The 15,298-nt window shown below is 38.7% G+C and overlaps 1 protein-coding gene across 2 annotated transcripts in view; it reads left to right on the forward strand.

Moving 5' to 3' along the window:
- The window catches only part of RBBP6 (RB binding protein 6, ubiquitin ligase), a 32,163-nt gene extending 17,196 nt beyond the window's left edge, over positions 1-14,967 (forward strand). The window contains exons 8-18 of one of the 2 annotated variants that reach the window (XM_015067118.3): positions 1,638-1,810; positions 3,501-3,604; positions 3,719-4,053; positions 5,306-5,402; positions 5,535-5,613; positions 5,716-5,770; positions 7,105-7,173; positions 8,857-9,219; positions 9,510-9,611; positions 10,467-12,224; positions 12,979-14,967. In XM_015067118.3, the coding sequence (XP_014922604.1) occupies positions 1,638-1,810; positions 3,501-3,604; positions 3,719-4,053; positions 5,306-5,402; positions 5,535-5,613; positions 5,716-5,770; positions 7,105-7,173; positions 8,857-9,219; positions 9,510-9,611; positions 10,467-12,224; positions 12,979-14,548 (4,705 nt within the window). In that variant the 3' untranslated portion in view covers positions 14,549-14,967. The remainder of the gene's footprint in view (positions 1-1,637; positions 1,811-3,500; positions 3,605-3,718; positions 4,054-5,305; positions 5,403-5,534; positions 5,614-5,715; positions 5,771-7,104; positions 7,174-8,856; positions 9,220-9,509; positions 9,612-10,466; positions 12,225-12,978) is intronic. The other variant, XM_015067119.3, reaches the window with a different exon arrangement.
- The last annotated feature ends 331 nt before the right edge of the window (positions 14,968-15,298 follow it).

Consider the following 15,298-nt stretch of genomic DNA (forward strand, 5'->3'; position numbering starts at 1 on the left):
CACAATTTAAGAGCAGACCGCTTCATCTTAATATATACAAGTAAAAGTACTTAAATGGAAGTTTGTGTCGGAAAAATTAACATCACCCTTGTGAACCCTAACTAATAATTAACTTCATTGTTTTTGAATGCTGAAATGCAAAAGCCCATTTGTGCCAGACACACAGCAAATACTGGGGAAATGGGAGCCCAAATATTTTAAATGAAACTTTCACCCTCTCCACTAACACCACTGATAAGCAACTCAGACTCTTCTTCTGTTTCTTTTTCTATCCTCTGTTCTTCTTTTTTTTTTTTTTTTTTTCTTTCTTTTCTCTCTTTTGGGCAGTGGGAGACTCCTCTTTCACAAATTGGGAACAATGGGGCATAAGCAAATTGATACTTATTTCTGGAGTCGTGGTGATGTCTATGGAGCAGCTGCAACACAAATAACACACCTCAGGTACCCTCCTCTGTACAGCTGAGATGCTTTCATTTTCAGCAGTGAGATCGACACACTCTGTTCCTAAATGAGATAGAATTTACCTAGGAATTCCTATGTTATACAAATCTGCCTGATTAGAGAAGATGTGGGTGTTGGAAGCAGTGGTGACAAGTCTGAGAATAGTGTTCTTTGGTTTTTTATTTTATTAAAAAAAAATTTTTTTAATGTTTATTTTTGAGAAAGAAAGCGAGTGAGCAGGCGAGGGGCAGAGAGAGAGGGAGACACAGAATCTGAAGCAGGCTCCAGGCTCTGAGCTGTCAGCACAGAGCCCGACATGGGGCTCGAACTCAACAAGCTGTGAGATCATGACCTGAGCCAAAGTCGGACGCTCAATTGACTGATCCATGCAAGCACCCCTAGTGTTTTATTTTCAATATGTTTAATATGCAACATTTCTGCAAAATGTATTTCTACCAGAAAATGGACCCAAAATGACTAAAGTGTTACTTTATATTCTTGTAACACATATTCTAATCACTGAAGTCATTAGTATTTCTTAGTTGGTTATAAATAGATTACTCTCTTTTAAAATACTAATTAGAAGTAAACCACTGGTTTTGAAGTCTGATGATTCTAGCTACTAGCTACTGGTGTGGTTGGTTGCATAATATTTCCCTTGAACTGTCCCCCTCGATTGTATGATGTCAGCACCAGTTTCCATTTCCTATATTATAGCATGCTCTCTGATACCTTCACAGGTTTTGGGGACTGTTGGTCTATGGAAGGGAATTCCCTCCATACCCCCCACCCCCTCAAGAAACATGGTAGGATAGAGAAAATTGTGGTTAGGGTGTTGTCATGTCCAAGTTCAAATCCTGTCTCTGCCACTTAAGCATAAACTTGTGGCATTGAATGTGTCCCTTTATTCTCTGGCCCTGAGTTCTAGAGTTGTGGATTCTTAAGATCCTTTTAGCCACTTTTATAGCATTTGTTTCTTTTTGTTATACTTGTTTAGGATTTTGTTTTGTCTTTTTGTTGCTTAGGGGGAGGATGTTCATAACTACTCCCTTATTTTGGAAGGTATTATACTTGTGTAAACGAATTTGGCATCGTACTGAATTATAAGCTCCCATTATGGTATAGTAGAACATGTACTATCTTAGTAATACTTTGTTTTCTTAACAATGTTAAAACAGTAAAACCTTCTTTTACAGAGAAGCATATGCAATTGGGAAGAAAGAAAAACCACCTTTCTTACCAGAGGAACCATCTTCTTCTTCAGAAGAAGATGATCCTATCCCAGATGAATTATTGTGTCTCATCTGCAAAGATATTATGACTGATGCTGTTGTCATTCCCTGCTGTGGAAACAGTTATTGTGATGAATGTAAGAAATATTGAACCTTCAGAGATACATGTCTTAGAATATGTGTATTTATTTGGAAGGGCTCTTTAGCAACATTGTATGTTTTAATAATGCAGTATGAAATGTTGATAATTGATCATTTAGTTCATCATTGCACCTTTAATAGCAAGAACTGTTTTTGTCACTACATTTTTTTCTTTAAACAACAGCCTCTTTGTCCTTTTAAATATTAGAATTGACCATTTCTTCTACCTTCATTAGGGTGACTGTACTAAGGTTTTATAAAATGTAGGACTTTTGTTTCCTACACATTTTATTTTAGTTTTTAAAGTTTATTTATTTTTGAGTGGGGGACGCACAGAGAGAGGATCCAAAGTGGGCTCTGTGCTGACAGCAGAGAGGCCCATGGGGGGCTAGAACTCACGAACTGTGAGATCATGACCTGAGCAGAAGTCGTACACTTAACCGACTGAGCCACAGACGTACCCCTGTTTCCTACACATTTTAAATGGTATGCAGAATTTTGAAAGCCTTTTGGGCATTAGATATTCTAGAAATATTTTTAAATGGTACCTAAATCCCTTTCCTGGATGGTGGAAAAATAGTTTATTCTAAAATTCCTAAGTGTAATTGAGAACTGTTCTCTGTAAACATACTACCCAACATTTGCCTTGTGGTTACTTGTGATTTTTTTCTGATCTTTTGTATTGGGTTGGGTTTTTCCCACTTGGGTTTTTCTGCCTCTTATTTCTTACCAAGATGAAAATGGCATCATCTGAAAATTTCACTGCTTAGTCCTGTTTTGGCCTTTTTCATTTCATAGCTTTGGAATATAAATCTTTATTTTGGGGCCTCTCCAGTGAAGACCAAAGTCAAGAAGAGGTCACTTAAGATTTGTTTCCAAGTGTCTTAGATTTAACAAACCACTTGCATTACTGAATTTTTTACTACACTGAAGCATAATCAGTGAATCTGTAATTTAGTGTTACTCCTCTGTACTGTGCTGTAGGTGTTGCTGATTTCCTTGCCTGAACAATGTTTCTGTTTTTTATAATTCCCTTTTCTCTTAAGTTATTTATGTAATCTCTATACCACATGTGGGACTCCAGCTCACGACCCTGAGATCAAGAGCTGCATGCTTTTCAGATGGAGCCAGCCAGGCACTCCTCCCCCTGATGCTCTTTTAAAACCCTGTTAGCCCTGTAAATTTTTTACCTTTCTAGACTATATATTATTTCTATTTTTTTCCTCTATACTATTCCAATTTTTAGCTAAACAAAGAGAATAGTATTTAGGAAAGAGTGCTTTTTCTCTCAATTTAAATTTTTGTTTAAATTCTATTTATGACTTCTGTTTTTTTTTTTTTAATGTTTATTTATTTTTGAGAGAGACAGAGACAGAATGCGAGTGGGTTGGGACAGAGAGAGAGGGAGACACAGAATCTGAAACAGGCTCCAGGCTCCGAGCTGTCAGCACAGAGCCCGACGCAGGGCTCGAACTCACGAGCCGTGAGATCATGACCTGAGCTGAAGTCGGACGCTTAACCGACTGAGCCACCCAGGCACCCCAATGACTTCTGTTTTTAAGGTAGAAGTTACAGCAGAGGAGTGCTATCAGGCGAGAGTCTGTACTTTTAAGTTTTTCAATCTTAGAAATGATAAGTAATGTGTGCTTGGAAAGAGTAATGTAATATTTAAAATATATCACATAGGTATAAGAACAGCACTCTTGGAATCAGATGATCATACATGTCCAACATGCCATCAGAATGATGTCTCTCCTGATGCTTTAATTGCCAATAAGTTCTTACGACAGGTAACTGACTTTGTATCCCTTTTGGAAAATTTTTAAAAATTTTTGGTGGTTTAAACTGTGCTTGAGGAAATACCACCTTACATTTTCCTGCATCTTTCTGTTTGGTATCTATAGGCTGTTAATAACTTCAAAAATGAAACCGGTTATACAAAAAGACTACGAAAACAGTTACCCCCACCACCGCCCCCAATACCACCTCCGAGACCACTCATTCAGCGGAACCTACAACCTCTGATGAGATCTCCAATATCAAGACAACAGGATCCCCTGATGATTCCAGTGACCTCTTCAACTCACCCAGCTCCTTCCATATCTTCATTAACTTCTAATCAGTCTTCCTTGGCCCCTCCTGTGCCTGGAAATTCATCTTCTACCCCGGCTCCTGTACCTGATATAACTGCCACAGTGTCCATCTCAGTCCACTCTGAAAAACCAGATGGACCTTTCCGGTAAGTCTGTGTATCTCTCTGGTTTTTCATTGTTGTTTATTGCTTTAGTAGTTGTTATAGTGACTGGTAAGTATCATCCTTGTGAACCACTGTGCTCAGTAAGGTGGGTGACTCCATAAAGTAACCCATTGCTAAACGGGTACTTTTAAGAGATGACTCAGTCTTATTGGAGGAACAGGCAAATGAAGGAGTTTCACTTGGCAAATGATTAAGCATCCCAGGATAAAGAACTATACGAGTGGCCAACCACCCCTGTTAAGTGTTGAATTAAAACTCACTTAAATCCTACTGGTTCAGACATGAAAAGGATCTTTGGACATGTAGTCCAGTAGTTCATAAATCCCTTTTTTTTTTTTTTTTAATGTTTGTTTATTTTTGAATGAGAAGAGTGTGAGCACACATGACCACAAGTGGGGGAGTGGCAGAGAGGGAGAGAGAATCCTGAGCAAGCTCCGCTATGTCAGCACAGAGCCCAACTGGGGGCCTGAACTCACCTTGAGATCATGACTAGAGCCAAAACCAAGAGTCGGACATTAACCAACTGAGCCACCCAGGTGCCCCAGTGGCTCATAAATTCTTGAGGAATCAGCCACTTTAAAAAAAAATAGATGCCAGGGGTCTGTGCAGACATACTGAAGCAAAATCTTGAGGACGGGGACCTTTACATTTATATTTAAGACCTTAGTCAGAATTCATTGGCTTTTCAGTGGTGGAGCTGGAAGTAGAATTTACTCTTAATCCTGTATTCTTTTGGTCCCACAATTTGATTTTCTTCCTTTTTTAAAAAAAAAAAAATTTTTTTTAACGTTTATTCATTTTTGAGAGACAGAGAGCATGAGCAAGGAAGGGGCAGAGGGAGAGAGACACAGAATCTGAAGCAGGCTCCAGGCTCTGAGCTGTCAGCACAGAGCCCGACATAGGGCTTGAACTCATGAACTGCGAGATCACGACACTCAACCGACTGAGCCACCCAGGCGCCCCTCTTCTTTTTTTTTTAAGCTTTATTATTCTTACAACTGATTTCTCTCCCATCTGTATAGATGGGACTTCTTAAAGAGATTTCCTTTTATTGTTTTTCCTTCTCACTTTTGTATCCAAAGAGCTCTCCACTTGACCCAAAAGTTTTCATCAACGCATCTTCATGCAGGTGGTGGGTGAACAGACTTACTAAATTATGTACTGTAATTTGCTTACTCTTACTCCTCCATTTCTGATGACTTTTTCACATATTGCAAATTCTCTTGTCTTCTAGGGATTCTGATAATAAAATATTACCAGCTGCAGCCCTTGCATCAGAACATTCAAAGGGAACCTCTTCAATTGCAATTACTGCTCTTATGGAAGAGAAGGTAAGTTTTATTGGCTTTTAAATGTGAGATTTATCTTACAGTTTTCTGATGGGTTTAATTTTTTTTTTTTAACTTTCCCTCTTTTTTTTTTTTTTTAAACTGTTTCTTTTTATGCATGTTTTTTTCCTAAAGGGCTACCAGGTGCCTGTACTTGGAACCCCATCTTTGCTTGGACAGTCACTACTGCATGGACAGTTGATCCCCACAACTGGTGAGTAAAATCATTTGGGGTTGAACATTTTCTCCTTTAAAAAATAATTTTAACTTTATTTAACATGCAGTTTCATATTTACCTACTGTTCTTGTTTCCAAGGTCCAGTAAGAATAAATACTGCTCGTCCGGGTGGTGGTCGACCAGGTTGGGAACAGTAAGTATATGTTTAAAATAATCTTCAGATGATTGCTTTCAAACTAGATAATGGGAATTATAATCTAGTGTGTTGCTGAATGTTTCTTATTGTAACCCCCCCTTTTTTTATGACATGTTAAGACTGAGCTGAAGTTGGATGCTTAACCAACTAAGCCACCCAGGCTCCGCTTTTTACTTTCATGTCTTAACAAAGTGATCTTGACAGGATCTCAGTTAATGAATAGATAAGATTAATTGAAATACTATTTTCTTTGAAAGAGTATTTGAAATACTGAATCATTCGTTGTGCTAATAGATGGGGGGGTGGGGAGCACGAGAGCATGGGGGAGGGACAGAGAGGGAGACACAGGCTCCAAAGCAGGCTCCAGGCTCCAGGCTCCGAGCTGTCAGCACAGAGCCCCATGTGGGGCTCAAACTCACAAACCGTGAGATCCTGAGCTCAGCCAAAGTCAGATGCTTAACTGACTGAGCCACCCAGGTGCCCCTTGTTTTTCCTATCCTTAAATGGATTTTCAAATTTTGATTTAACACATAGTAAGATTAAAGGCTACCAAACATAGAATTTCTCATTTTGAATAATCTGTTAATGAGATTTTATTGCATATCAAAATATATAGGATATTATTTTTTGCCCTGTGAAATACAAGGAATTATGATCTTTATAAGATGTTCTGTGGTATTAAAAATTAGTATGTTTACTTATTGTCTACGTATGCAATCATTTGTGTCTTAGTCTATATCAACAGGCTTACATATTTGCATAAACTGGCTTCTATTCTAAAACTATGATTTTTCTTTTAAAGATAAATCAAATATTTTATTTAAACAAATAGACTAAATGAGAGACTTAGTGGATTCTTTCAGTAGAAGGAGCAAGGGATTTGGAGACAGGTAGGCCTGAGTTGGAATTCCAGCCCCTGCACTTGGCAGTGCCATGACATTGAGCATGCAATTTTACTCCTCAGCCCCATTGCCTCATCTGCAGAATTGGAACAGTGCTAGTTCCCCACCGGCATGGCGCCTAGCAGATGAGAGGCTCTTTTTCTCTTCTGTAACAAGTTCACAGTCACTTGTAGGATGCTAAATGAAATACCATATTGCGGAAAATATTGTACATTGAGGTTTAGTTATTGTCACAGTAAATTAATGAGGAAAATTAACTCAAGTAAGTGTAATGCTTGCTCATATCTCCTCTATTTGGAACAAGTTTCCGAATGGGGATCAGGGAGAGGAAAAATCTTCTAGAATAGTTAAAATAGGTATCTTTTAAAGTCTACATGCTAGGAGGTTGTATATTATACTCCATCGCATTTTATCTTTCTTTCCACACAGTTCCAATAAGCTTGGATATCTGGTTTCTCCGCCACAGCAAATTAGAAGGGGGGAGAGGAGCTGCTACAGGTATGCTTTTTAAAAATTTTGAAAAATTAATCTGATGACACTGCTGAAAAATAGAACACAAAGAAACGAAAGCATGGCAGTGGCAAGGGAGGGAGATTACTTGCTTTATGCTTATCTCACTTCAGTCCTCAGTAGTTGATCTTGAGGCCTAGAGAAGAACAGGTTACATTTAGTGTTTTAAATGAGGCTTTTAGGCTGCATCTTTAATACTCCTTCCCAATGACTACTTTCCTCCAGCACACAGCAGAATATTAGGTTATATTTACTCTTTTGAGGGTAGAAGGAAGTCACTAAGGCCCAGACAGTATTTAAGGTGTGTCAGTTTAAGGCAAAAGTTAACTAGCTTACCTCTCAAGCGTGAGAAAGAATTGCATTTATTTCTCTTCTGGACTCAATTGTCCCAGTCTTCTCCCACCTTCTCTTTTCCAAAAGAAGAGGCAAAGAGATTGTTCGGGGCTCCTGCCCTGGACAGGCAAAAACCATGTTATTCTGCAAAGTAAGCCGTAGGTCTTATCGAGGTCGTTCTCGCCACCAGCGTAAAGGGCCTCCAAATGAACTTTATAATAAGAATATTAAGGGTGTCTTCTAGTGCTCTACTGAGAATTGCTAAGTAACTCTGTTACTAGATCACATGTTAATAGAAGATAATAGTTACCAGTTCAGATTCTGAAGAGGCTTAAAATTTAAACCCTGGCTGCTGCTGTTCTTTGTACCAGTTACCTAGAATTTAAAGAACCGTTAGCTTAACAGAAATGAACCCATGTTTTAAAAAAGCCACTGTTTCTTTTAAGAGCGACAGTTCAGAAACTTTGGCCAGTACTATAATTTTCACCTAACCCTTTGAGAGAAAATAATTGAGATTTTTAGTTGTTGATTACAGATGTTAAAAGTGGAACTTACTTTCTTGAGGAAGAAAGAGCATAGGGAATGTAATCTGTGGTACTGTGATGGTATGGTGTGGGGACAGATGGCAGTCACACTGTGAACATGATGTAACATGCAGACCTAACTGAATTGCTGTGTTGCACACCTGGAACTAATAATGTAACCGTGACTATACCTCAGTGTTTAAAAATGTAATAAATAAAAAGTACTTTAAGTACAAAACACCCCACAAAACCATGAAGCCATTTAACAACTAGGTTTCCAAAGACATTTTAACGACCTAGAGACATGCTCATGATATAATGTCAGGTGAGAAGTAAAATTATGTAAAACTATAAAAATAAAAAATACCTAATACTTACTCTACATTGAAGGATCTTTCTACACTTCCTACCTCAAAAGATTACAGGTGGTGGTTTTTCTTCATTTAAAGTTTTGATCTTGGAAGGCTTTTTGGGGAGGCCTAGGTCAGAGAGGCATTAGCCTTGTCAGTTCCTTTAAATGACAGATTGGGAAGTCACCAAAGATCATTGTGGAGGGGTAATGAATCTGAACTTCACAAAAGAGAACTTCTAAATATAGCAGCACCTCATGGAGAAGGCGCTGTAAACTTGGATCATCTCAATCCCCAGGTGGCCTTAAAAATTTTATTTACATATAAATATCAGTGTTATTTGAATAGTTGATTCTATTCCATTGTTTGTAAGTTTGAAGATAATTATGGATAGAAAAGACAAGCTTACTTGTCTCGGGTGATGTTAGTTTGAAGGAATAATATCTTGGAATTTATTTCTCCAGAAGTATAAACCGCGGACGACACCACAGCGAAAGATCACAGAGAACTCAAGGCCCATCACTACCAGCAACTCCAGTTTTTGTGCCTGTCCCACCCCCTCCTTTGTATCCACCTCCTCCCCATACACTTCCTCTCCCTCCAGGTGTTCCTCCACCACAATTTTCTCCTCAGTTTCCTCCTGGCCAGCCACCACCTGCTGGATATAGTGTCCCTCCTCCAGGGTTTCCGCCAGCTCCGGCCAATTTATCGACACCTTGGGTATCATCAGGAGTGCAGACAGCTCATTCGAATACCATCCCAACAACGCAAGCCCCACCGTTGTCCAGGGAAGAATTCTATAGAGAGCAACGACGGCTGAAGGAAGAGTGAGTGTTTCAGTGTGAAATTATCATACACTTTCATTTTCTGATGTAACATTAAACAGGTTATCTTTGGAAATATTTTCTACTGTTTCCAGTTAGTACAAAAAAAATCACCTAAAAATTAAACCAAAGCCATACAAGCAACTTCCTCAGGGACTCCTAGTTATTTATAGTTTTAAAGTGGAAAACTAATGGCAATTTCATTCATTTCATTCATGATCTAATTACATTTGTCTTGTTAGTTTTCTTAAATGGTTTTTGTTAACTTTCACTCTTTAACTTTATTTTACTAGGGAAAAGAAAAAGTCCAAGCTAGATGAGTTTACAAATGATTTTGCTAAGGAATTGATGGAATACAAAAAGATTCAAAAGGAGCGTAGGCGCTCATTTTCCAGGTTAGTGTTTTGCAAGCCTTCACAACAGAATTACAAATGGGACTTTGAATATCCAGGGATTAGCTATGGATATAAATAACATTGCACTTAACGGAATTTTTCTGATTCGATCCAGGCTTATAGAAATGGAGATGTAGCTTATTTCCCAATATTTGTTTATTGAAATATTGTCTCAATGTAAATTCTATTGTGTAGAACTAGCAGTTTTGGGGATTAAATTGCCCTTGTCCCCTGAAGTTACTTATAGTGTGAAATAATTGGGAAAATGTTTGTGGAAGGAAAGAAATAGAGGACTAGCCAAAGAACATTTCTGAGGACGCTTTTACCTAAGGCTACAGCTTCTTGCTGGAACATTAACCTGTATAATTATGAAGCAGTGGTAGAATACAAATTGTTTTATCGACAGAAAAAGTGAATTATAAAAATTCCCTGGAAGTTTGTTTAAAAGACTTACTTTTTAAGCTTACATTTGTGGTTCCTTTCAAAGTGCTAGACTGTTGGCCAACAACGTAGGACAAAGAAATTACTCCTATTTAAATAACCAGATAGGAAATAAAATTTAAATTTAATTGGAATTTTGTTTAATGTTAAGTTAATTAGCTCATATAACTCACGGTACATGAATGCACTTCACTCTAATTGTCAAGATTTCACTTTTGTTTTGTAACAAGTGATTGCTCTGATCTTTGTGTACTTTATTCCATTCCAGTAGAGGTCACTGTGCCTCTCTAATCATCTAAGATGAAATTTGATATAAAGAAAGATGGAACCGTGAGGAGAGCATGCTATAGAATCTGAATTTTATTTTGCAAATATTTCTCAACTATCAACTATTGTTTTGTTTTTTGTTTTTAGGTCTAAATCTCCTTATAGTGGTTCATCATATTCAAGAAGTTCGTATACTTATTCTAAGTCAAGATCTGGTTCAACACGTTCACGTTCTTACTCTCGATCATTTAGCCGCTCACACTCTCGTTCCTATTCCCGATCACCTCCATACCCCCGAAGAGGCAGAGGCAAGAGCCGAAATTACCGTTCACGGTCTAGATCTCATGGATATCATCGATCTAGGTCAAGGTCACCCCCCTATAGACGATACCATTCACGGTCAAGATCTCCTCAAGCATTTAGGGGACAGTCTCCCAATAAACGTAATGTGCCTCAAGGGGAAACAGAACGTGAATATTTTAATAGATACAGAGAAGTTCCCCCACCTTACGACATGAAAGCTTATTACGGGAGGAGTGTTGACTTTAGAGACCCATTTGAAAAAGAGCGTTACCGAGAATGGGAAAGAAAATATAGAGAGTGGTATGAAAAGTATTATAAAGGTTATGCTGCCGGAGCACAGCCTAGACCATCAGCAAATAGAGAGAACTTTTCTCCTGAGAGATTTTTGCCTCTTAATATCAGAAATTCTCCCTTCACGAGAGGCCGCAGAGAAGATTATGCTGGTGGACAAAGTCATAGAAGTCGAAACTTAGGTGGCAACTATCCAGAAAAGCTTTCAACAAGAGATAGTCACAATCAGAAGGACAACACAAAGTCAAAAGAGAAGGAGAGCGAAAATAATCCCGGAGATGGTAAAGGAAACAAACATAAGAAACATAGGAAAAGAAGAAAGGGGGAAGAGAGTGAAGGCTTTCTAAACCCCGAGTTATTAGAAACTTCTAGGAAATCAAGAGAACCTACAAGCAGTGAAGAAAATAAAACAGACTCATTGTTTGTTCTCCCAAGTAGAGATGATGCTACACCTGTTAGAGATGAACCAATGGATGCAGAATCCATCACTTTCAAGTCGGTGTCTGAAAAAGACAAGAGGGAGAAAGATAAACCAAAAGCAAAAGGTGACAAGACCAAACGGAAAAATGATGGGTCTACTGTGTCCAAAAAAGAAAATGTTGCAAAACCTGCTAAGGGACCCCAAGAAAAACTAGACGGAGAGCGTGAAAAATCTCCTCGATCTGAACCTCCACTTAAAAAAGCCAAAGAGGAGACTCCAAAGACTGATAATGCTAAATCATCATCTTCCTCCCAAAAAGATGAAAAGACCATTGGTACCCCCAGAAAAGCTCACTCTAAATCAGCAAAAGAACACCAAGAGACAAAACCAGTCAAAGAGGAAAAAGTGAAGAAGGATTACCCCAAAGACGTCAAATCAGAAAAGCTAACTAATAAGGAAGAAAAGGCCAAGAAGCCTAGTGAGAAAAGTAAGCCACCTGATAGCAAGGGAGAAAAAAGAAAAAGAAAAACCGAAGAGAAAAGTGTAGAGAAAGATTTTGAGTCCTCTTCAACAAAAGTCTCTAAACTGGAAATGACTGAAATAGTGAAACCTTCACCAAAGCGCAAAATGGAACCTGATATTGAAAAAATGGATAGGACCCCTGAGAAAGACAAAATTTCATCATCAACTGCCCCAGCCAAAAAAATTAAGCTCAACAGAGAAACTGGTAAAAAAATTGGGAGTACAGAAAATGTATCTAATACGAAAGAACCCTCTGAAAAATTGGAGTCAGCATCTAGCAAAGTTAAACAAGAAAAAGTCAAAGGAAAGGTCAGACGAAAAGTAGCTGGAGCTGAGGGATCCAGCTCAACTCTTGTGGATTATACAAGGTATCTGATTATGGGTGGTTGGGTATGGATGTTCGTTTTCGGAAAGAGTTTCCTTTAATTTTATCCATGTTTATGCTTTTAAAATGTAACCTATAAATTAAGAAGGGGTTAGGTTTGGGACACCTAGGTGGCTCAGTCATTTGAGCGTCCAGCTCTTGGTTTCAGCTCAGGTGGTGATCCCAGGGTGGTGGGATTGAGTCCCATGTTGGGAAAGAGAAGGCCTGGAGCCTGCTTAAGATTCTCTCTCTCTCTCCCCTTCTGCCCCTCCCTCCCGCTCACTCTCTCTAAAAAAGAAAAAAAAAGAAGGGTTTAGTCTGGTTTACTCCTGTCTTTAAAGAAAGGAGTTGAAGTAAGTAGATTTTGTGAGCCAGCATTTATTTTTATGTAATCCTGTCTTTAAATCATTTAATCTCTATTAGAGTAGGGTAATTGGGTTTTGAGAATTAAAAGGACACTTATGTTTAAGTTATTAGCCTTTATGTATTTATCAGTGTTTAGGGGCACCTGAGTGGCTCAGTCAGCTAAGTGTCTGACTCGAGGTCTGCTCAGGTCATGATCTCTTGGTTCATGAGGTCAAGCCCTATGTCAGGCTCTGCAATGATAGCTCAGAGCCTGCTTGGGATTCTCTTGCTCTGCCCCTTCCCTGCACATGCCGTGCACACAGGCTCTCTCAAAATAAATATTTTTAAAACTCTCATTTATCAGTGTTTAGTAATAGCAAATTTTTTATTAACAACATTTTAATTCTTTTTAGCACGAGCTCAACTGGAGGCAGTCCTGTGCGGAAATCTGAAGAAAAAACAGATACAAAACGGACTGTCATTAAAACTATGGAAGAGTATAATAATGACAATACAGCTCCTGCTGAAGACGTTATTATTATGATTCAGGTTCCTCAGTCCAAATGGGATAAAGATGACTTTGAATCTGAGGAAGAAGATGTTAAGGCCACACAGCCTATGTCAAGTGTAGGAAAACCCGCCAGTGTTATAAAAAATGTTAGCACTAAACCGTTAAATACAGTCAAGTATACTGAAAAAGAAAGTGAGTCGTCAGAGAAAATTCAGAAACTCACCAAGGAAGTTAGCCATGAAATTATACAGCATGAGATCAAGAGTTCAAAAAACTCTGCATCCAGTGAAAAGGGGAAAGCCAAAGATCGAGATCATTCGGTGTTGGAGAAGGAAAACCCCGAAAAGAGGAAAAACAGCACTCAGCCAGAGAAAGAGAGTAACTTGGACCGTCTGAGTGAACCAGGAAATTTTAAAAGTCTGTCTCAATCTTCCAAAGAGACAAGAACTTCAGAAAAGCATGATTCCGTTCGAGGTTCCTCGACTAAAGACTTCACTCCCAACAGAGACAAAAAAACAGACTATGACAACAGAGAGTACTCAAGTTCCAAACGTAGAGACGAAAGGAATGAATTAACAAGAAGGAAAGACTCCCCTTCTCGAAGTAAAGATTCTGCATCTGGACAGAAAACTAAGCCAAGGGAGGAGAGAGATTTGCCTAAAAAAGGAACAGGAGATTCCAAAAAGAGCAATTCTAGTCCCTCCAGAGACAAAAAACCTCATGATCACAAAGCCACTTATGATACGAAACGCTCGACTGAAGAGACAAAATCTGTAGATAAAAATCCTTGTAAAGATCGTGAGAAGCACACGTTAGAAGCAAGGAACAATAAAGAATCGGGTGGCAACAAATTACTGTATGTGCTTAACCCACCAGACCCGCAGATTGAAAAGGAGCAAGTTACTGGGCAGACTGACAAGAGCGCTGTCAAGCCTAAGCCACAGTTAAGCCACTCCTCCCGACTTTCCTCCGACTTAACTAGGGAAACTGATGAAGCTGCTTTTGAACCAGACTATAATGAAAGTGACAGTGAAAGCAACATATCTGTAAAAGAGGAGGAAACTTCGGGAAAGATTGCTAAGGAACTGAAAGATAAAGTCGTGGAGAAAGCAAAAGACAGCCTGGACACGGCAGCAGCCAGCCAGATAGGCACCGCCAGGAGCCAGAGTCCAAGCAGCCCTAGTGTTAGTCCAAGCAGAAGTCATAGCCCTTCTGGCAGCCGGACCCGGAGCCACAGCAGTAGTGCCAGCTCCGCAGAGAGTCAGGACAGCAAGAAGAAGAAGAAGAAGAAGGAAAAGAAGAAGCACAAGAAACACAAAAAACACAAGAAGCATAAGAAGCATGCAGGCACTGAAGGAGAGTTAGAAAAAAGCCAAAAACACAAACACAAGAAAAAGAAGTCAAAGAAGAGCAAAGATAAAGAAAAGGAGAAGGAGAAAGATGACCAAAAAGCGAAATCTGTCCCTGTATAAAGGGACAGATTTTAAAAATTGACTTAATTACTAAGTCATCTGTATTAAATTTTGTTATAATGTAAAGAGATTCAAGCCTTGTAAATAATGATATGGAAGACCCTGTGCTGCACTTAAAATATTGCTGCTTGATTATTTGATTTTTACATCAGAGCTTTATAACACGAACTTTTGTACAGAATTGTGAGTTGTGACCATGTAACATGAGAGGTTTTGCTAGGGCCTATTATTTTTAACCACCATTAATTAGTTGGGGTGGAGTTTACTGTACTGTGAAATTTTCACATTTGAATTTTTTTAATTGCCTGGCAAAAGCTGATATCAGTTCTAAAATATCAGCAGAATGATTTGCTGAATTCATTACAACCCCGTTATGTCACTTTTTGATTACAATAAAAGTTTTCAGTAAACTTTTCAAATGTTGAATAATTGCATTACTTGAAGAAAGTGTGTCCTGTCTCTGCCCCTCTCCCATTTCCTCATTTAAAATATCCTTGAGCCTGTAGCATAAGCTGAACTGAGTGTACAAAATTAGGAAGCAAACATGGTGGATAGACTTCATCAGTGGGCTGGTAGTGGATGGCCAGAAATAAGAAATCAGGATTAACTGGAGTTCTGGGTGGGAAAAAAATCTAAAAGGGCCTTAAACATATAAAGTAATTACAAGTTTGGACTTGCATTTTAGCCATGAGGAATTGTGATTTGTTTACATGGTCATGTATTTTTCTGGAAACCGTGATAAAGGAGTAT

This window comes from Acinonyx jubatus, chromosome E3 (genome assembly GCF_027475565.1).
Source record: "Acinonyx jubatus isolate Ajub_Pintada_27869175 chromosome E3, VMU_Ajub_asm_v1.0, whole genome shotgun sequence".
Lineage (NCBI taxonomy): Eukaryota > Metazoa > Chordata > Mammalia > Carnivora > Felidae > Acinonyx > Acinonyx jubatus.